The following is a 23,742-nucleotide window of genomic DNA, read 5'->3' on the forward strand; positions in this document are numbered from 1 at the left end:
ATCTTCGCCATTCCACCTTTAGGAGGCATTACCAGGGGGTTAGCTCAAATCCTACCTGCTAAGAGTTCTATAAAAAAAAGAACAAAAAGCAACAGACAAGCGACATCCCTCCCTAGTGCCACATTTGATCCTTACAACCGCCGCTTCTTTGGCATTGATAATCAGCCTCTGCACCATTATAAAGTTCTTTAAGCATAGTAATCAATGAAGGAGGGAATCAAAATGTTCCCAAAATAAGTGCATGCCAGTTTACAAGATCACATGCTTTTTCAGCGTCCATCATTAGGATTGCCGCCTTTTCCTTATTGACTGTAAAATAATAGCTTGAATAGGAAAATGAGTATTGGGGGGCCATCACCCCAATGAGTAAAAAGAAATTTTGGTCCTCATGGATTATCCACTGGACACAAGGTTTAAGACATTCAGCCCATATTTTCATAAATAATTTGTAATAAGCATTCAACAGGCTTATGAGACTATAGGAATTAGGATCTAAGGGATTTTTGTCTTTTTTCCGGAAGCTTACTACTACAAACTCTTTAAATGTTATTGGAATACATACACAACCTTTTATATTGTTGAAAAGTCGCATTAAGAATAGAAGGAGTTCTACCACAAAGGCCTTATACACTTTTGTGGGAATACAGTCACTCCCCCACTGCCTTTAGCATTTGCCTTACCCTTCAGGGCAGAAGTTATCTCCTCAGTCACTATTTTGCTTTGACAGAGCATTCTTCTGATTACTAGAAACTTGACGTAGCTGCACTGAAGAAAAATATCCGGATAATTGCTCTCGCAATACTACCTAATCTTCTTCATAAATCTGTCTATAATGAGGGCGAAATATCTCCATTATTCTTGCTGTATTGTACTCAGTCACCCCTGTGGCTGGATCTTCTATTTGATGAATTAACTGCCCACTCTGTTGACTTTTTGTTGTCCATGCCAAATACTTTCCCACATGCTGGATCCGTTCATAGAACTTCTGTTGGAAGGGATTGATAGCAAGCTCTGAGCCCCCGCACATGCCCCCCACCCACACAAGACCAGGAGATGCTTTTTCTGGAACAGGCAACCTGGAGGCAACGGCAGCCTGTGACTCCGAGCCGCAACTGACCCTGTTTCAGCAATTTAGTTCGCAGGACCCTTCATGTTTGAGTAAAGCTGCGCAATATAAGTATGCAGGAGGAAGAGGGTGTTTGTGAGGGGGGTTTAACCCTACTCACATTCCAGCTTCATTGCAACAAGATAAACTCAAGAAATTGGACAAAGGGCCCAGGGATTATCTGCTATTTACTAAATGCTTAAAAACTGTGGAAGAGGGTCCTCTAATTCCACACAAACCAGTGGCCTTAGAATCAATGCTTGAGCTAGTGCAAGAGATAGATACACCCGCTCAATCCCTGTCACCACCTGCTTCCAATCAATTCCAACAGTCAGCAGATGGGGTTTCTCCTCTGTTTCCAGGTACTTCAATTTCATCCCTGGGTGAAGTCCTGTATTCTGGACAGGTGAAGCAATGCAGTGCACAAGCATAAATGGGAGGGGAGCACCAAATGCCTGAGAGGCATTCCACTTCTGTTCTGGTCAATCAGTCAAGTCCTATGGGGAATTCAGGCCTGCTCCAGCCTCTGTTTGAAACTATCTTAACTGAGATTCGAGAACTTAAATCCTCACATGCTGCTGAAATCACAACACTTAATTTGAGACTGGATATGATTGAAGAGATGGTTTCACAAGTTCCTGAGCAACTGTTGGCACCTAAGCAGTGTGTATCTGATTCGGAAGACCACTCACTTCTTTCAGACAAGGAGCTCGCAAGCCTGCAAAAAACAAAAAAAAACTAGCAATTGAGAACGGTCTTCCTTATGGCCATAATATCAGCTAGCCATGTGAGTAAGCTGCAGGCTCTTTCTGTTAACCCACCTTATTACAACATTAATTCCAGAGTATGTGGTCTTGAGGACCCATGCTTCCTTTCTACAAAAAGTGGTCACTCTTTCATGTTGGGTAGGCCTTTACCCTTCTGGCCTTCTTACCCCACTTCATCCCTCTAAGGTGGAGGAGAGTCTTCATCGTTTGTACCCTCAGAGGGCACTCCGCTTTCATATTGATCGTACAAAGAAACATTGGGTGGACAATGTGTTTTTTTGGGGTTCTCAGGGTCAAAGAAGGGCAAGGCAGTGCAAACGCTCAACTTTCTCCTGATGTATTGTTTTCTGCATTAAGATTTGCTACACATTGGCAAAGAAGCAGCCCCCAGAAGGCTTTCAGGCTCAGTCCACCAGTGCCATAGCTGAAATCACTGTATTGGCATATGGAGCGCCTGTCCCGGACATTGGCCAGGTGGCTCCATGCGTGTCTGTATACATGTTCACAAAATCCGGTCCATCGAGAGGGGTATTTTTCCCGCTTGGCACAGCAGGATCTTCTTGTATGATCCAGTTCACAAATGCACCTACACCTTGGAAGGTACCCCTATGGAATCTATTGCCAAGGTGAGGAAATGGTGGTAAGAAGTATCCATCAGATGAACAAGTTACTTAGCTTTGGTAAAGCTCTTTCTGTTGGGTAGTCTCTCAAAGTGCAGATATCTCACTGACTCTCCCACCTCCCTGTTCTGTTTTCACATGGAAAAAGGTACCCACTTTTAGAGATGTTCATTCTGGCCATGCCAGTCTTTTAAGTGGCTCTCCATCTGAGGGCAAGGGCAGGCTAGAAAGCAACTGATGTCAGCATGCGTAGGTGGATCTAATATGCGGCTCTGTTCATCCCTTCCAGAGCGAAATGATGTCCGTGTAGAACCACACAATTCATCCTATCGTCGCACAGGAGAAATGCTCTAAAGTTTCCAGACTGATGTCTCAAAGATATTCACAAGATGAGGAATCTGTGGTTAGGTAAAGTATCTACCAGAAAAAGCGTTACCAAAGGTAAGTAGCTTTTTTTTCTAGGAGACCAATTTCCAGGTCCAGCCTGGTATCATGGGGATATTCCTAAGGTAAGGAATCTACCGGAAGCTCTAGTATGCACTAGGAAGAATGTTAGCAAAGTTAAGTAACTTATCCATTTTATATGGTAATATGTCCCTTGTCAGTTCAATATGAATTATCTGCTTCTCTCGCCTTCAAGTTCCATGCCAAATGCTCCCTGGGTCACATTAGGGAGCTTTCTTTCTGTTGTTTCCCTCTGTCTACTACAGACCAGGTAGCTTTTGTGCTGTGCTGTCGCTTTAAGCTGTGCACATCTTACCACAGCTATTTGTAGGAGCTTCCAGAAGTAATCTGTGTCTTATGTCTGAGTTGTAGTCACGGAGTGCAAAATCTTAGTGCTTCCTTTAATAAATGAGCACTTGGAAACCCTCCTCTGGAAGCAAACAATGGCAATTAAATACTAGCCCTCTTCCCCCCCCATTTTCTACTCCAGTGAGGGGAGCTGTATCTTTGCACAAGAGTAGACTGGAATCACAAGAGAAACATGGGTGCAAAAATTGTATCTCATGGGTATTCTTTAATTTTCAATGACATTCTGCTGCCCTTTCCTCCAGAATCAACATTGAAGAACCAGATTTCCACCTTGAGGAACAAAGCATCTGTTCTAACAATATGTGCAATTGAGCTGGTACTACATTGACAGAAAGGCAAAAGAGTTTTCTTCCAGGCATTTCCTGGTTCAAATGAAAAGTCCAAAGTGAGAATATAGACCGATTTTAGATATGGGGTTCATTAAAAGTTCTTACGATTGAAGAATTTAGGATATTTGTCCTACATCACATTAGTGTGCATCTAAGGCAGATTGGTTGTGCACAGTAGATCTTTCAAGATGCGTATTTTCACATACTCATAGCGACACATCACAGAAAATTATTTTCATGTGTTGTAGGAAGCAGTCACTATCTGCACACAGTCCTGCAATTAGCGCTGAAATTAGCTCCATGCTTGTTCTCTAAATGTAAGGCAGTGGTAATAGTCCATCTACAAGGGAAGGGAATTTTCATCTGCCCCTTAGTGGATGACTGGCTGCTCAAAGAGCACAGTCAGATGAAAGTGAAGTACGATTTCATAGGAACTTCACATATGCTCCACAAGTTGGGCCTTTAGATCAACCTGTGAAGATCTGTCTCGACACCGGCCCAAAGGCTGATTAGGTGCCACAATAGACACTATAGGAAGAAAAAATGTATCTTTTGGAGTAGTGTGTGCCGTCTATTCCCGGCAAGTGCTATCTTATGTGAAAAACTACCATTCCCAGAACTAGACATCTCTACTGCCTTCTAGGCATCTTGTATCTACATGATCCCAAATGAAAATCTACAAGTGACTCATTCATCAGTGCCTACAGTATCAGTCGTGTCAGAAAGAGATATTGGAAAGACAGACTACGTCTAACCGATGTACCAAAGCAGTCTCTCACATGATAGTGCAAGCATCAGAAACTACTAGAAGGTGTTCCCTTCCAAAAAGAGATACTGTTAGAGGTTGTAGTCACAAATGCATATTTATCAGGATGGAGGCTCATCTATATCATCTACTAATTCAGGGATGGAGATGGGAGATAAAAAGCCGCTATCACAAACAATCTGGAGGTGAGATGTTCATCTGGATCTCAAAGCCTTTCTTCTATCCCTGCAGAACAAAACAACAATCATGATTCAAACTCAACACAATTCCACCAACCATGTATTACCTGAACAGACAGGGAGGTGACATGTTCGGGCCTCTGTCCACAGAAGCACAGGTGATTTGACAGTGGCCCCTAGCCAGAAACTAGCAGCAGACAGACCTTCAGTAATTTTTATGAGGAAAAGTCATGAATAGGTCCTGGACTACAAAGTCATAAAAGATATCTTCAAAGAATGGGGAACGCCTTCTTTAGACTTCTTTGCACCAACTCTTAATAGAAAATGCAGACTTTGCATCCTGGTTACCAAAATAGGGCCACTGAGAGATACCATTTTGATGAGTTAGTGAAGAGGATTTCTGTACACCTTTCCTCCGATGCCTCTCGTACCCCCTGGGGTAGTGAAACAGTGACGATCGCCAGCAAAAAAATTATGTTAGTAGCCTAGACCGGCTGCAGCAGTAGTGGTACCAGGATTTTCTGCTCATGTCCACCAGGCTGCACAAGGGAATGTGGCAGCATGACTCCTGATGTCAGGCAGTATGGCCATCTAAATTGTGCACCAGCATACATAGAAATTTTAAGTGAAGCAAAAAGTAAGTCCACAAGAATCTGCTACTCCAGGAAATGGAGAATATTTCCTCTGTGGTGTCAGAAAAACTGGCATGATGTAGCTAGTCAGGAGTGGTGCTTAATTTGAGATGGTGGTTGCAGGTGAGGCCCACTGGCACTCATTTTTAGGGGTTCTCAACTAACTGTTTATTCAGAGCAAGAGAGAGAAAAACACAAAAGGGAAGGGAGGAGGAGGAAGAATAAGGACAAATAGTGACAAAGGGAGAACACAGCAATGAAAAAACCTTCAAGTGACCCATGGCTGGTAATGGGTTAAAGAGGCATGAGATGGAATCAAGATTATGCAGCTTTAGTATTTGGCATCTTGACCTTATATACCGCTGGCTGCTGAGTATTGAATAAAATTTTGGGCCCCAGCATATATTTATTTACAAATTAAGCCCTGGTCAGGGGACCGTTGTAATACCATATAATTGCAGTTCTCATTAAAAATAGTTCATTTGGCGGTAATTACGGCTACAGGAGCTACCCAAATCAATGTTTTTGTGTACCGGTCTTTAAAGATTTCTTGGAAGAAGGAAGTGTTTCGTCAAATCAGCTTTGTCTGTAGCACCCTGTGCTGGATTCCATGCTAATAGAGTGATGATGAGAACACCCTTCCTTCCAAAGCTCATTTATGATTTCCATAATAATCAATTTATTATGATCCTCTATTTCTTTACTAACCCATCCACGGCAGCAGAACATTTCCTTCATTTACTTGACATCTTTTGTTTCTATCTTGACATAACAAAAGACTTAAGAAACGCTAATCAGCTATTTGACTTAACAGTCATATTCTGGTAGGTTTAGCAACATCTAAACAGTCTATTACTAGAGAAATAGTAGCTTGTATCACTTTTTGATTTCAGTTAGCTAACAAACCACTTCTGGGGAAACCTAATGCTTACTCTACCAGAAAAAATTGCGGACACCTGCAATGCTGCAACACAGAAATCAGTATAAACGTTTGCAAGATTTTAGATTTAGAAACAGAAGCTGATGTGAGGCTAGGACAAGAAACTCTCAAACATTTTTTTTTTTTCTTTTCTGGTACCCATCCCATTCTCAGTAACAGTCATTAGTGACTTACATGCTGTTTTTACAGTTTTTTCGTTCATGGTACCAAGCAGCCACTTTCAATTACCTTAAATAGTTAGGTACTCTGTTCTAGCATATATGACTATCAGTGATGATCCTATGCTGAGAAAAAGGTGTTACTTTTTATCCCTGGTAATGCATCATATGAATCTTCATCTAAGTCATAAACCACCCACCTGCCTCCCCAGCTGAAACGAGGTGGGCATCAGACAAATATACTATTTCTATAAAAAAAAATAAAAAAAAAAATTGGCTGTATGACTCAGCTGACAGTATAGTGCATTATGGGGAGATGAGGCCCCTGGAATCTTAAAAGTACATAACACATCTTTCAATTTAAGCTTATTAGGCTGCATCTTACCTTCTTATTATAAACGTTCACCCTTTTTTGCAGCTAAGATGCTGCACTACAGGCCTAAAATTCATTATTTGGTGTACTACGGACTTAAGCCAGGAAACGCCTTCACCACAGGTAGGCTCTTAAATACTCGAATGGCAAGAGGCTGCTTGGAGGAACTGGACCCAGACACTACCTGCACTCAGTTGTGCTACCATGCAGTCATAACCAAAGACTAGCAGTTAACCTCCATTGCAACACTAGCTACTCCACAGGATGATATCTGCCTTATGTCTGCAACTGTACCTCTCACGAGAACAGCATTGGGCATAGAGCCTCCAGTCATCAAGTAGACCCAGGAGATTTCGGAAACGTCCTAAAATAGTCTGCAGTTTTCAAAACATTGGACTCCAAACATCTGTCTTCCCAAGCACAGACTGAGGTGGTTATGGCAGCTTCCCTGAAGATCAAAGCATCATCCTCTCTTATGGACAAGGAGGTGAACCTTCAGTAGATACAGAGCAAAATGATCTTTCAGGTTAGTGGTCTCTCTGTTACTGGCCAAAGCCAGTGTCATCATGGCCAGTTAAAACCAACACATATGGCATTATTTTGATTACTCTACAATGGTCCCTGAATATGTCCAGGGAGAGCACCAATTCATACTCAACCTGGCAAAGAATGTATTGATCAAAATTTGTTGAATTCCTGAGATTTCATTATCAGGACAACTAGCATCATGGATACCTATCTGACATGTGCTGGTTATAATGGCTGAAGTCCTTGGACATGAAGCCACAGGCCTAGTAGAATGTCAGTGGCCTTCCTTTCAATGGGAAGAACTTTTTTTGGCTTCATAGCAGGTGAGGCCCTCCAGCAGTGCAAGATAGGTTGGTTACAGCCAAATCTTGTAAGTGTCATTAAACCTGTACCTGCCATACCTTCTTTAATCCAGCTAGCAGAAGCTCAAGTCCCCAGCTGGACACACTTTCTCGAGAAGCAGTAAGGTGAAGAGGAGATGCTTCAGAGAAAGAACAAACCTGCTCCCTTTGCACCAACATGGTCAACATATTCCAGTGACTTATTTGTTGAGCAGACCACCTAATTGGCATCATTTCACTCTAGTGGGGAAGTTATTGTCAGTGGAGCCTACCAAATCCTCAGTAACGTTATGGCTGGCCTCTCATACACTCCATATTACTCCTGAAATTACCAAATGAGAGAGTTCTCTTAGATGGGCAAGGAACCCTGTTGGTTTGGGAGACTCCTGCCGACTTACTGGTATGGGGGTAATGTCTGTTTTCCATTGTTTCTAAGAGTTCTTAAGCGGATCAGGGAGAGGTTGAGGCACATATTGCACCAGATACACAGCCTTGCTAGTCTGGTATACTGATCAACTTGATCATCTATCAAATGAGCACAAAGACCTCTCCATGGAAGTGGCCTCGTTCCATTATGAGTGGAGAGTGTTCTAGCCATTTCATTGAATCCTCCGCTTTAGTGCATGGGTTCTGAAGATCGGACTTTTCTTCACCTAGACATTTCTGTAAAGAATATGGACTTCTTTTGGCTGCCTGAAAAAAAAAAACTACCAGAAACCACTACAAGAGCAAATGACCAGGTTCCTTCATTGTACTTAGGCATGGCACAGCTTCCTGCTCACATATTCAGTGGAATTTAAGTCTGTTTCATGTCATCTCACTGCAGCAGCAGTGCAGATAGACAACTGCAAGACATGGCTAAAGCAAAACAAGATTTGACACCATTGCACCACTCTATCTCCAAAGTAAAGGTGCTAGAGTGTCAAGATGTCAATCACATTCCATTGAGATCACTTGCCTCAGAGCAGATCCCTCAGTTGATCCTGACATTCCTCAAGTTTACAAGACTGCTGTCGACCCGAAAGCAGATTGAGGCCTTCAAAAAAACATGGTGCAAATAAATAGTGCACCTCTGGCTCCCTCTGGTGCACCCTTCAGAGACCCCCACACGCTCCTGTCTCTTTTTCTTCTCATAAACCCCTGGCTCATCCGTTCCTTCACCTGCTTTTCCTGGTCTTGCCTCATTGGCACCATCTAGATTCCACAACACATTGCCCTTACTGGCCAAAGCAGTGTAAACACGTCCCAAAAGGTAGTAAATATTAAGTTAAGAAACAGTTCCTCTGGTGCTCAATGTCCTTCTGCTCTCCCATCACTTGTCAGCGCTTACTTCAAAGCTATTTACCTGCCTGCCACTCCTTCGTTACGCCTCCCTCTGCCATTCAGTTTTTATTTTTAAATATTTTAAAGATTTTGTAAGCAACAAACAGCTACACTATACGCTGAAAAAACAAAGGTTACAGAGACGTTAGAGTTAGGTTCTGAATGTACTCGTACAAAACAGTTCTCATCAATAAATTTAGTGCAAATGTCGCATTGCCAGTATGAAAGATGGAATAGAATATAGGTAGCTTAGGGCGCGAGTTTTAGTTACTTGAAAGATTCGAACTATAACTGCTGAATTTCTGTGGTTTTGTACTAGTAAATTCAGAACCTAACTATAACGTGCCTGTAATCTTTGTTTTTTTTCAGTGAATTTCTATGTTTTTTTAACGGATAGTAATTTTAATTGCTATAAGTGAAACCAAAGGCCGGGCGCGGCAGGCCAGGGCCTTAGGCCAAGCCCCTTTAAGCACCCAACCTTGTACTATGCACTGCCTTCTCCCGTGCACAGTAGGGGATGCCCGCAAGGGCTGGCTTACAGCCAGTCCCTGCGGCCAACCCCACTAACCATCCAACTCGATGTTGTGCATGCCCCTTTGCACATGCACGTTGGAAGTTAGCTGCAGCCTCTGTGGATGTGAAAATAGGTGTGAAAGGCTGTATCTTGGTGTAGGAATGGCTGTCAGTGTCTGGCTGCGTACATCACTGTTTTTGTAGGTGTGTACATCACTGTTTTTGTGGGTGCGTCGGTGTGTGCACTGGTACATGAGTGGGTGCATCAGGGTGTCAGTGGGGGTGAGAGTGGGTGTGTGACAGTCTTGAGTGGGGGTGTGAGTGCGTAACTGAGTGGGTGCATGAGGGTCTGACTGGTACTGAGAGTTCAAGAGAGTCTGAGTGGGTGTGTTAGTGAGAGAATTGTTTGAAAGAGAAGGAGAGGTACAGTTTATAAGGCTTTGATGTCTGATATACTTGAGTTATTTGTCTCAAATTTAGAATAGAAAAATGTATTTGTTTAAAAAAACAATATATATATATATGTGTGTGTGTGTGTGTGTGTGTGTGTGTGTGTGTGTGTGTGTGTGTGTATATATATATATATATATATATGTTCGATGGCATGTGTAGCTGCAGATACACATGCTGTGCACATCCCGCCATCTGGTGTTGGGCTCGGAGTGTTACAAGTTGTTTTTCTTCGAAGAAGTCTTTTCGAGTCACGAGATCGAGGGACTCCTCCCATTTCGGCTCCATTGCGCATGGACGTCGACTCCATCTTAGATTGTTTTTTTTTTCGCCATCGGGTTCGGACGTGTTCCTTTTCGCTCCGTGTTTCGAGTCGGAAAGTTAGTTAGAATCTCGGAAAAATCGTCGGTATTGTTTGCGTTCGGTATCGGGTTAGTTACAACAGATCGACACCGACTTTTGAAGAGCTCCGGTGGCCCTTTGGGGTTTTTTCGATCCCCCTGTCGGGGCCTGGTCGGCCCGGCCACGTGTCTCTTCAAGGCTGATGGAACGGACCCCATTCCGCTTCTGCCCAAAATGTCATAACAAGTATCCATATACAGATCAGCATCTGGTCTGTAACTTGTGTCTGTCTCCAGAGCACGAGGAGGATACCTGTGAAGCCTGTCGAGCGTTTTGGTCGAGGAAGACATTAAGAGACCGAAGAGCAAGAAGACTGCAGATGGCGTCGGCGCCGACAGGACAAGGGCGTTTCGAAGAGGAAGAAGAAGCCTTCTCCATCCACGAATCGGACTCGGACGAGCTCGATCCCGAAGAAACGCCGATAACCGTGAGTAAGACGTCGAAACATAAAACTCACGAGAAGACAACAAAAGCCCAGGGGATGCCACCGCCAACAGGCCATGGCTCAACCCGAAAAATAGGTGACCGATCATCGGCACCGAAAAAGGGCATGCATGTGGCGAAGTCATCCGACTCCGGTCGAGATACCGCCACACAACAATCTCGGGCCCGAGACAGCGGCTCTGAGCAGACTCGGCACCGAGACAGTGGCACCGAAACGGTTCAGCACCGAGACACCACGACGCCGAAAATAAAGAAGGTTTCCTCAGAGCCCAAAAAGGCGACCAAAAAGATTTCGATTCCGAAACAGCCAGCCTCGGAACCGAAAACAGGTTCCTACACAGAGGAACAGGGATTGTCCTCCCAGATGCAAGGACATAAGTTCGGAGAGGAACTTGAATCTGTTGAGCCAGACTACACTCAAAGAAGGCTCCACATTCAAAAAGACACAGGGAAGATAAGCACTCTTCCCCCAATTAAAATGAAAAGAAGACTTGCCTTTCAAGAAAAAGACAAGCAGCCACAGGCAAAGGTGGCAAGACAAACAACTCCACCACCATCTCCACCACCATCAATGCACACATCACTGGTAGCCACTCCACCACTGATGCAATCCCCGACTCATACTGCAATGAGTCAAGATGATCCTGATGCATGGGACCTTTATGATGCTCCTGTAGCAGATAACAGCCCAGACTGTTACCCTGCGAGGCCGTCGCCACCTGAAGACAGTACATCCTACACGCAGGTGGTCTCAAGGGCAGCTGCGTTTCATAACGTCACCTTGCATTCAGAACCAATTGAGGATGACTTTTTGTTTAATACACTCTCCTCCACTCATAGCCAATACCAAAGCTTACCTATGCTCCCGGGAATGCTAAAACATTCCAAACAAATATTTCAGGATCCTGTAAAAGGCAGAGCCATAACTCCAAGGGTGGAGAAGAAGTACAAGCCACCACAAACAGACCCTGTTTATATTACGCAGCAATTAACACCAGATTCTGTGGTTGTTGGGGCAGCTCGCAAGAGAGCAAACTCTCATACCTCAGGAGATGCACCACATCCAGACAAGGAGAGTCGCAAATTTGATGCTGCGGGTAAAAGAGTTGCAGCACAAGCAGCAAACCAATGGCGTATTGCCAATTCACAAGCACTTTTGGCAAGATACGATAGAGCTCATTGGGACGAAATGCAGCATTTCATATAACACTTACCCAAAGAGTTCCAGAAAAGGGCACAACAAGTGGTAGAAGAAGGACAAAGTATCTCAAATAATCAGATACGGTCATCAATGGACGCAGCAGATACGGCTGCAAGGACAGTAAATACTGCAATAACGATAAGGAGACACGCATGGTTGCGTACGTCAGGATTCAAGCCGGAAATACAACAAGCCGTGCTGAATATGCCCTTTAATGAACAGCAGTTGTTTGGGCCGGATGTCGACACTGCTATTGAAAAACTCAAAAAAGATACTGATACCGCAAAAGCCATGGGCGCACTCTACTCCCCACAAAGCAGAGGCACATTTTGCAAAACACAATTTAGGGGAGGGTTTCGAGGTCAACCTACAGAGGCCACAACCTCACAAGCAAGGCCCACTTATCAAAGCCAATATCAGCGGGGAAGTTTTCGGGGGCAATATAGAGGGGCACAATTCCAAAAAAATAGAGGGAAGTTCCAAAGCCCCAAAACACCTCAAAACAAGCAGTGACTTCCAAGTCACACATCCCCAACACATAACACCTGTGGGGGGGAGACTAAGCCAATTTTACAAACATTGGGAGGAGATAACAACAGACACTTGGGTACTGGCAATTATCCAGAATGGTTATTGCATAGAATTTCTCAAATTCCCTCCAAACGTCCCACCGAAAACACACAATATGTCAAAACATCATATAGATCTTCTAGGACTAGAAGTTCAGGCATTGCTACTAAAAGAAGCAATAGAATTAGTACCAAAACACCAGAAAGGAACAGGAGTTTACTCTCTGTACTTTCTCATACCCAAAAAAGACAAGAGTCTGAGACCTATATTAGATCTCTGAACATTAAATACCTACATCAAATCAGATCACGTTCACATGGTGACATTACAAGACGTAATCCCACTACTCAAACAACAAGACTACATGACAACACTAGACCTAAAGGATGCATATTTCCATATACCGATACATCCTTCACACAGAAAGTACTTAAGGTTTGTATTCCAAGGGATACATTACCAATTCAAAGTGTTGCCATTCGGAATAACAACTGCGCCAAGAGTTTTTACAAAATGCCTAGCAGTCGTAGCTGCACATATCAGAAGGCAGCAAATACATGTGTTCCCGTACCTAGACGATTGGTTAATCAAAACCAGCACGCTAGAAAGGTGTTCACAACACACAAAGTATGTCATAGAAACCCTCCACAAACTAGGTTTCTCAATCAACTACACAAAGTCACACCTTCTGCCGTGTCAAACACAGCAATACTTAGGGGCGACAATCAACACAGCAAAAGGGATTGCCACTCCAAGTCCACAAAGAGTTCAGGCATTTCACAATGTAATACAGACCATGTATCCAAAACAAAAAATACAAGTCAAAATGGTGATGAAGCTCCTAGGCATTATGTCCTCATGCATAGCCATTGTCCCAAACGCAAGGTTGCACATGCGGCCCTTACAACAGTGCCTAGCATCACAGTGGTCACAGGCACAGGGTCAACTTCTAGATCTGATGTTGGTAGACCGCCAAACATACACGTCGCTTCAATGGTGGAACAGTATAAATTTAAACCAAGGGCGGCCTTTCCAAGACCCAGTGCCACAATATGTAATAACGACAGATGCCTCCATGATAGGGTGGGGAGCACACCTCAATCAATACAGCATCCAAGGACAATGGGACACTCACCAAAAACAGTTTCACATAAATCACTTAGAACTATTGGCAGTATTTCTAGCGCTGAAGGCATTTCAACCCATAATAAGCCACAAACACATTCTTGTCAAAACAGACAACATGACAACATGTATTACCTAAACAAACAGGGAGGGACACACTCAACACAGTTGTGTCTCCTGGCACAGAAAATATGGCATTGGGCGATTCACAACCACATTCGCCTAATAGCACAATTTATTCCAGGAATTCAGAATCAGTTAGCAGACAATCTCTCTCGGGATCACCAACAGATCCACAAATGGGAGATTCACCCCCAAATACTGAATATTTACTTCCAGAGTTGGGGAACACCACAAATAGATCTATTTGCAACAAAGGAAAACGCAAAATGCCAACACTTCGCATCCAGGTACCCACAAGATCAGTCTCAGGGCAATGGGTTATGGATGAGTTGGTCAGGGATATTTGCTTACGCTTTTGCCCCTCTCCCACTCCTTCCATATCTAGTAAACAAGTTGGGTCAAAACAAACTCAAACTCATACTAATAGCGGTAACATGGGCAAGACAACCTTGGTACACAACACTACTAGACCTCTCAGTAGTGCCTCATGTCAAACTACCAAACATACCAGATCTGTTAACGCAACACAAACAACAGATCAGACACCCAAATCCAGCATCGCTGAATCTAGCAATCTGGCTCCTGAAGTCCTAGAGTTCGGACACTTAGACCTTACACATGAATGTATGGAGGTCATAAAACAAGCTAGGAAACCTACCACTAAACATTGCTATGCAAATAAGTGGAAAAGATTTGTTTATTACTGCCATAATAATCAAATTCAACCCTTACACGCATCTGCCAAAGTCATCGTAGGATACTTACTACATCTGCAAAAGTCAAAGCTAGCTTTTTCTTCCATTAAGATACATCTTACAGCAATTTCAGCTTACCTGCAAATTACGCACTCAACTTCTCTATTTAGGATACCAGTCATAAAAGCATTTATGGAAGGTCTAAAGAGAATTATACCACCAAGAACACCACCAGTTCCTTCATGGAACCTCAACATTGTCTTAACACGACTCATGGGTCCACCTTTTGAGCCCATGCACTCTTGTGAAATGCAATACTTAACATGGAAAGTTGCATTTTTAATTGCCATCACATCTTTAAGAAGAGTAAGTGAGGTTCAAGCATTTACCATACAAGGACCATTTATTCAGATACACAGGCATAAAGTAGTTCTGCGGACAAATCCTAAATTTTTACCAAAAGTCATATCACCGTTCCACTTAAATCAAACAGTAGAATTACCAGTGTTCTTCCCACAGCCAGACTCTGTAGCTGAAAGAGCACTACATACATTAGACATCAAAAGAGCGTTAATGTACTACATTGACAGAACAAAACTAATTCGAAAAACAAAACAATTATTTATTGCTTTCCAAAGACCTCATACAGGAAATCCAATTTCTAAACAAGGCATTGCTAGATGGATAGTTAAGTGCATTCAAACCTGTTATCTTAAAGCAAAAAGAGAACTGCCTATTACACCAAAGGCACACTCAACTAGAAAGAAAGGTGCTACCATGGCCTTTCTAGGAAATATTCCAATAACCGAAATATGTAAGGCAGCTACATGGTCTACGCCTCATACATTTACCAAACACTACTGTGTAGATGTGTTAACGACACAACAAGCCACAGTAGGCCAAGCAGTACTACGAACATTGTTTCAAACAACTTCAACTCCTACAGGCTGAACCTCCGCTTTTGGGGAGATAACTACTTACTAGTCTATTCACAGCATGTGTATCTGCAGCTACACATGCCATCGAACGGAAAATGTCACTTACCCAGTGTACATCTGTTCGTGGCATTAGTCGCTGCAGATTCACATGCGCCCACCTGCCTCCCCGGGAGCCTGTAGCCTTTTATAAGTTGATCTTGAACATCTGTATATTTGTAAATATATTACTTTAAACTACATTATGTACATACGTATTCACTCCATTGCATGGGCACTATTACTAGCATATACAACTCCTACCTCACCCTCTGCGGGGGAAAACAATCTAAGATGGAGTCGACGCCCATGCGCAATGGAGCCGAAATGGGAGGAGTCCCTCGATCTCGTGACTCGAAAAGACTTCTTCGAAGAAAAACAACTTGTAACACTCCGAGCCCAACACCAGATGGCGGGATGTGCACAGCATGTGAATCTGCAGCGACTAATGCCACGAACAGATGTACACTGGGTAAGTGACATTTTCCATATATATATATATATATATATATATATATATATATATATATATATATGGAAAATATATATATAAAAAATTAGTGGGGGAGGGGGGAGAAATTAGTCCTGCTGGACTCGAACTCCAATAGCTCACACTAAGGTGTGTGTTTTTTTTTTTTATTCTAGCCCTGTATAGGTTTTCATATTACTTAAGATAAAAAAAACATCAAAACCCCTACACAGGCTATCTGGCACCACAGGGGAAACCTTAAGGGCTCCCCGCGGTCCCTATGTATATTTGTTAATTTTTTTTTTTTATTATTTTTTTTTTTAAATAAAACACCAATTACTGGCTAGCTGGCACTGCGGGAGAAGCCTTAAGGCTTCCCATGCAGGGCCATTGCCTCAGCAAGCTTGAAGCTACTTAGACAGCAGCTTTGTGCTTGCTGAAGCATTTAATCTCTGTCCCCTGCATGTGTGCAGGGGACAGAGATGAAACTTAGGATTTTGACAGCGGGACCTGCTTTAAAGGTCCTGCTGGCAAAACCTGAAGTGTTTGCTGTGGCTTGGCTGCAGCGCTGCAGCCAAGACACGGCAAACCGCTATGTCCCGGGGGTTGGCACCTCAGCACATAGCAGGAGCTGCCCTGGAGGGTGGCAGTCCCCAGGGCCATGCGGCCCCCCTCCAACAGGACATATCCCTGAGGGGCTGTCCTGGGGGGCGGGGCTGTGGCCCCCCCACATGTTATAAATAAGGCAGCCCTGGGGAGGTGGTGGTCCCCAGGGCAGCGGGGAGGCCAATGACCCCCTAATATGATACAGTAGAAGCCCCGGGCGTGGGAGGGCTGCAGCCTCCCCCAATATATACAAACCGAAGCCCTGGGGAGGTGGCGCTCCAGAGGGCAGCGGGCGGGACACAGACAAAAACATTTTTTTATGAAAGCTCTGGGGAGGTGGTGTTCCCTGGATTTGTTTGGGGGGTGGCGAGAGGCCACTACACACACAATTTTTAATGCCCACTGGACCTGGCCCACCCGGGGGCCTATTTAAAAAAAAAAATCAGAGAATCTCGCAAACTCACGAGCTCGTCTAAACTACTGAATGGATGTACTCTCAATAAGCGAAGGCGTAATGTGCGTACCAACAGCTAGCTTTCTGCTACATTTGGTATAATTCCGTCGGCCTGTAGTGATGTCTAAAGAATCCAATGGAAATTAACATGGGAAACGCTACGTTTCTTGACACCCCCCTGCTTGACGGATCACTCAGAAACTTTACATGCCCAACAAGAATCACTGCAACACTTTTTTGGGAAAAGTTTGTGAAGATTCGTCAAACGGTGCCAAAGGTATAGACAAGTCAAAAAACGCTTTTCCTATGCAAACATGGTCTGAATATATATGTGTGTGTGTGTGTGTGTGTATATATATATAAATACATTATATAGATATATATATACATATATATATATATATATAAATATAAATATAATGTATTTTTTTTTTTTTTTTGTGGGGAGGCATCCAGCACCTTGGACTGGTAAATCAATCATAATGCTCAGCACATTATAATGCATGTATCCATGTGCATATCAGGGTCCTTGAGGTTGCCATACTGTGATAACACGTGCGCATCCGCGCTGTTTTCCTCATGGTTTGCTTTTTGTTTGTTTTTTGTTTTTTACTGCGGTTTGTTTTTCGATGCTATTTTGCATTGCCTAACAACATCAGCAATATACATCGGCAAAGCTTAAAGGTCAAGAAACACCATTGAAAGGTGAGAGCTATTGACTTTGTTAGTGATTGTTGTATTGTTGAGCTGTAGTTAATACATTCAAATATTTCCAAACCTTAACAGAGGATGAGCTATACGTTATGCTCAAGTGTACTATGGTATGAATCTCAGTGTGATCAACTTTCAAATTCTTTTTCACAACATGGTCACTTGAATAAGCCTTGATATTTATTTAAAATATAGTTGGAATTCTGGCCAGTGAGGTGGGTTCTCTTGTTTATTTATTTAATTTTCCCCTTCACCCTCAGCCTTAAACGGCCACACCCTTATTGGTTTGTATCTTGTTATTGTGGTAGACATCGTTCCAGGATCGCTGTTTTGGGGTTCAGGTTTAGAGAGTGTCTGAAAGCTTCTGAAGATTTCTTTTTTTTGTATGAGGTAAACATTTATTATTTTTCTTGCTGCATTAAGCATTTTAAAAATTATGTTCAATTAAGACAGAATTTTGGTGTTATCCTTCTCCCTCTCTTCAAACTATTTTTGAGGTGCACCATAGAATTCCTGCCCACTGATATTCCCCGTAAAAAAAATTGTTGTCCAGAAATTTTCATTTTTGATTTGTGTTTTTGGATCCTTAGAGAAATAGTGAACTTGGGTAGACATTGCTGATGCAGGCCAAATTTTTCTGGATGACATTTTAAAAAATGGCACTTTTGTTGTAGTGATGGAATATTTCAGGAAACATGAGACCAATATACTTCATTTTGGTGTCAAAACATACGTTTTTGGGGGGTCAAGTAGTCTTCTAGAGACAGAAAATATCTCCTCAGAGCAACCCTTTGGCCATTTTCCAAAATTGCAGCTATAATAGAGGAAGAAGAGACATATAAAGAAATGAAACAAATTATGATGGTTTTTAATCCTTTTACATACACACCAAATAATGTTTATGATCTGAATATAAAATAATGTCTTTCACTCCTGTTTTAAACACATTTTCATAGTTCACTTCATTTGTTTCGGCAATAGCTGGTGGCACATTTGCAGATTGTTGAACATTTGAGAAGAACATACTGACAAAGGCATCTTTTGTACCACAGGTTTTGCAAGTATTTGTAAGTTCTGTGGGTAGAGGATTTAGATATTTTGTAGGTTTTAGCATCACATCAATATCATCCCAACCAAATTCACATAGATCGTTCTCTACATATGCATGATCCAAAACATTTACACATCTTCTGATCAAGTACAATGCTCTTTTAATGTGTCCACGCACAGACTGAATGATTTCAGTGGAAGGTCACTTAACGGGATTGATCTCTTAAACTCACTGTATCGAAGCTCGTCAAATGTGTGACCGTGAGAACTTGTTTTTCACACATGCACAAGGTATTTTTCCGTGTCTTTAAAGTCACATTCTTCTTTTGTCTCAGAAAATCCTTTTAGAAACTGCACAGGTTCAGCAGTTAATGCTCCAAGCTTTGTTCCAATTTTGCTCATAGCATCAACATGCTTAAAAATATGTGCCTTGATAAGAACACTGCAAGAATAACAGATGATGGAAGAAATGCTGAATAAAGTAAACATTCACCCCAAGTCACTAAGACATGGGTTTAATCCAGTGCTTTTTTTGCCCACCACACCACCCTAGTTTGGACCCAGCCATATGCAAATGACCCTGCTCCTCTTGGGAACAGTCCAGCTGGAACTGCCAGGCCAGGTCCTCCTTGGACCGGTAACAAGCATTCTGGGACCGGTTTTGTGGTATCATCCCTCATCAGCCAGGCTAGCTTGATTCCATTGGTGCAGTGAGCGTGGGACCCACGTCTGAGCATACCTTTCCCACTTAGGGTGACAAAAGCGAAAAGAACAGATGATGGACAGAATGCTGAACAATGCAAACATTCACCCCCCTGTCATAAAGAGCTGTGTTTAACCCATCTTTTTTTGCCCACCACACCACCCCAGTTTGGACCCAGCCACATGAAAATCAGTCTTGATCCTGCTCTCCATGGGAACAGCCCAGCTTGAACTGCCAGGCCAGGTCCTCCCTGGATTGGAAACAACCATCCTGGGACCGGTTTTGAGGCCTCCAAACTGGGGTGACATGGTGAGCAGAAAAATTAAGTAGGCTGTCAACATGTTTATTAAAACTTTCCCCTCTCTTTCCCACAAGTTTGTGATGAGGAACAGTTTCACAATAGCCCATTCATTTTGAATTTGTCATTTCTCTGAAAACATTGCAAATAGAAAGGCCTTCATGGTAAACTAGCTGCAATTGTGCCAACATATTCACTTTTACGTGTCTGACCAGCAATTCCCTTGGAGCTTTTCTATGATCTCTGGATCGTTTTTTCCGGTTTCATATCTGGAGTCACAGCTTTGAACTTTCTCTCTCTGTCTTTCATTCTTTTTGTTAGACTGACACATACAAATTCTGTCATTGTACATTCTCACCAGAACAATTATAATTTCATTATTATGGATCAATGCAGTTTCATCAATGTTGACCATTATTTCTCTGATCTCAGTGAGTGTAAACCCGTAGCCAGCATTCGAGTGGCTTTAAAACTCCATTTGCTTTTTCAAAGAGTGCAAACTTGACTGAATGCTTGGGGTTTCATTGTGGGTAGGAGCTCAGTGTATGTTCATTTTTTGAATGTATTCATGCATGGAATTCGGTTGGGTATACAAATCTGCTGCAGGTACTTTTACCTCACTGTTTAGATCAGCTACTCAGCTGAAAACGTCATCTCGGAAGAAACTATATAGATAAAAACATGCTTGCTTTTTCAGACTCACATACCCTGTACTTTGTTCTTTTGTCAATCCCCTTGGCCCTTGTTCTTGCTAAACTACAGATAAAACATTGAGGAACCTCTGCTTTCTGATCAGTTGTTGGAGGTGGATGAGGGGTTGCTGTTGATCTTCTAGGTGGATGGGCATTGGGTTTGGTTGTCGTCTCTTTCACAGAATACTCGGATTTTTGTAATTAACTGGTTTCACCTTCAGTTTCAATTTTTTTTTTAACTTCGTCTTGCCATATTTCTGCAGCTTCTCAAGCTCTCTTCTGTCCAGCCACAGTTGATGTTATCTTTTCTTTCAGATTAGTTTGGCATATGACACATTTTTCTTTGTTGAAGGAGTTTCCAGATTTTGTAGTTAGCAACACTGTCAGGAGGTAAAGATCCTCTGCTACCTGCTTTGTTCATGTTTATGAATTTGAATCAACGGAAAACCTGAAACAAAAACAATAATGAAATAAATTACCAATATGATGGCTAAAACACATCATTATAAAGCCACCATTTTGGAAAATGGCAGAAGGGTTGCTCTGAGGAGTTGTTGTCTGTCTCTATAAAACTACTTCACCCCCAAAACCTATGTTTTGACACCAAAAAGAAATAGTATATAGGTGTCACGGTTCCTGAAATCATCATCACTGCAAAACATCCGCCATTTTAAAAAATGTAATCCAGAAAAAATAGTCTGGGTTAGCAATGTCTACCCAAGCTAAATTACCTTTCTAATGGTCCAAAAACCCAGATAAAAAATGAAAATCCCTGGACAACAATTATTTTACAGAGGTATATTAAGGGGCCAGGACTAATACTCGCAAGCAAAAGGTTTTTCAGGCCCAGAAGTGTCATTTTTGTTTTAAAGCTGTCTGTTTGAATACCAACTATGAAAACCTTTAGGGTCAGGTGTATTGCCTAAAATAAGCATATGTACTGCAGACTCACTGTTGGAAGCAGAAAAAAACACAGCTACTTCTCCAATACTGGTAGAGTTTAAAAAAAACTTTCAGTGAGCATTCAGCTGCCTGTTATCACTCACTTGGTGGTTCACCCCTATGCTCATTTTGATGCACACAAACACACCTCTGCCACTTACAGGGGAAGGAGGAGCATTGATTTGATTGCCCTTTGAATCATTGTAATCCATTGCATGTGAGGGGAAAGGCGCACAGCTTTATTTGTAGAAAAAAAGATTTTAAAACTGAAGCCTAGACACTTCCAAAAGTCAAAGGGTTTACAATTGAATGGGTCTGGTCAGCCAGATGAATGCCTTCTCAGCCCAGTTTTAGTGCAATTATTTAAGTTTATATTTTCAGTATATGATTTGAAGCTGGAAATATGTCCTCTTAATTTATTATTATCTTTTTTTAACTTTTGAGATAATAGGAAATTTTTGCTGTTGAATATGATTAATTAGCAATGTGCTTGTGACATCCTTTGTTCATTTTAATCATCGTGTCATGGCTTGGTTAATTGAAAGTTGGTTGAGTGTGCATGATATTATTGATTTTAAGCTATTTTTTAGACTTTTATTATTCAAAATCACAATCTTAATAAGACTGTTATAAAGTATTAACCTTGTGGGCACAGTTGAACACATTAGCATTTTGATCTTGCTTTCTTTCTTCTTTAGGCTTTCTCTGGCACTGTGATAGAAAAAGAACATTTTTCTCCATCTATTCCTCTTTTAAGCATTGCTCACAGTACTCTACCTACGATTCCGGAGCGTAAAACTGAAGAAGCGGTTCCTGAAGTAATAGAAGAAACAACAAAGCGAATTTCAAAATTCAAAGCTGCAAGAATGCAGCAGAGAACATAGCTTTACCTAAACTATGAAATGTCTTTACTATCCAATTCTAGGAATATGGTTGGCTAGGAACATTGCATCAGTGTAATAATTAAGCCCACTGTATTTGGTTGGTGGAGCATAATTTCTGGCCTTTAATTGTAATTCGAAGCAAAACATTTTTATGTCTGATCTATAAAATGCAAATGTGTTACTTTAATTATGCTGCACCTTTGTGTGTGTGTGTGTGCTTCTTCAGCATTCACATGCAACTGTCTACTCTTATTTTTTGTTTCCTACTGTGCATTTGAAATTTAAATTTTGGGTTCAATTGTGTACGTATTTTTGAACCTGCTGCAACCATGATATACATATACAGTTCCTGACCATTTTTAAGAAACTGTCTACATTTATAGTGATAATGGTTACATTTCATGATTATCCTTTGCTTTGGAATAGTCCTATCCCTGACTTCTAGATAACTGTCGGATGGCTGTGTTGTGTAAGCCTTTAATCTTCTGTTTACTGTCCTCAAACTCTGTGTGTTTCAGTGTACAAATCTTTCACGGGATACCGTGGTTTTGCAGGAAAGTTTCTTAGATGGTAAATTGTATTTTGCAAACTACATTTTTGGGAAATAAAATCCTATTGAAATACAGTGCCTTTAATTCCTTATTAAGTGTTGTCCTACTTCAGAGGGTTATCAGTATTGAACTTGTTTTTTTGTGTGTGTTTTTTTTTTACTCTGTTTTATTGAGTTTAGAACAAACAATTTAACAACAAAACAAGCAGTGCATTTTCATATGAGATATCACAATGTCCATTGTTCTCCTGGGCAGAGGCTGATGATACCTATAGACAAAAACATGGAACATATCCAATCAGACCAGCAATAGCTTCCGCCCCCTTCCCCCAAGGGCCTCCTATGTAATCAAACTGTTCATACGCCATGTTTACCAGCGTTACTCTATTACCACAGTTGGTTGTGCATAGCATAACATCCTACTGTTAAGGATCCTCCTCCATGCTCCAATCGGAGCTGAAATCCTGGGTCCCCGTGAAGCGTTTTAACAGTGTACTCCAGGCCGTTATGTCTTCCAGTGCCCCCCTCTTCCCTGCGTGTCAATCTCATGGTTTGTTCTTCGGCCACACCCCATTCCAAAACATCTCTGGACCAGTTAGAAGGAGATGGGAAAAGTCGAACCATCAATGGAAACAAAGAATTCTAAACCAGGTAAAGACACTGCGGCAAGAACACCATCTTGGCCACAGCCACCCTTCCCATTAGGGATAGAGGCAGCTTATTCCAGAACGATACAGAACACTCCAAACCCTTCACCATCTGTTCCACATTGTGCCTCAGATGTGTAACCCATATGCCCAGATATTGAAAACTTTCAAGTTCCCACCGGAGCCCCACCTCAGGCAAATCCTCTAGCATGGCGTCACACAGTGAACCCAGGGGAAACAGCAGTGACTTCTTCCTCTTTACCCGTAGACCAGAGGCAGCCCCATGTTCTTCCATCAACTGCAATAACAGCAGGACCGAAACGCCTGGCTCTCGGAGGTATAGCAACGAATCCTCAGCATAGAGA

General features: G+C 42.2%; 1 protein-coding gene across 2 annotated transcripts in view; it reads left to right on the forward strand.

Annotated features, from left to right (window-relative positions):
* Window positions 1-22,805, forward strand: part of URI1 (URI1 prefoldin like chaperone) — a 427,315-nt gene extending 404,510 nt beyond the window's left edge. For both annotated transcript variants that reach the window (XM_069216759.1, XM_069216758.1), the window contains one exon: window positions 21,995-22,805. In XM_069216759.1, coding sequence (XP_069072860.1) covers window positions 21,995-22,180 — 186 coding nt within the window. In that variant the 3' untranslated portion in view covers window positions 22,181-22,805. The remainder of the gene's footprint in view (window positions 1-21,994) is intronic.
* Window positions 22,806-23,742: the final 937 nt, after the last annotated feature.

The sequence above is a fragment of the Pleurodeles waltl genome, chromosome 12 (genome assembly GCF_031143425.1).
Source record: "Pleurodeles waltl isolate 20211129_DDA chromosome 12, aPleWal1.hap1.20221129, whole genome shotgun sequence".
NCBI lineage: Eukaryota > Metazoa > Chordata > Amphibia > Caudata > Salamandridae > Pleurodeles > Pleurodeles waltl.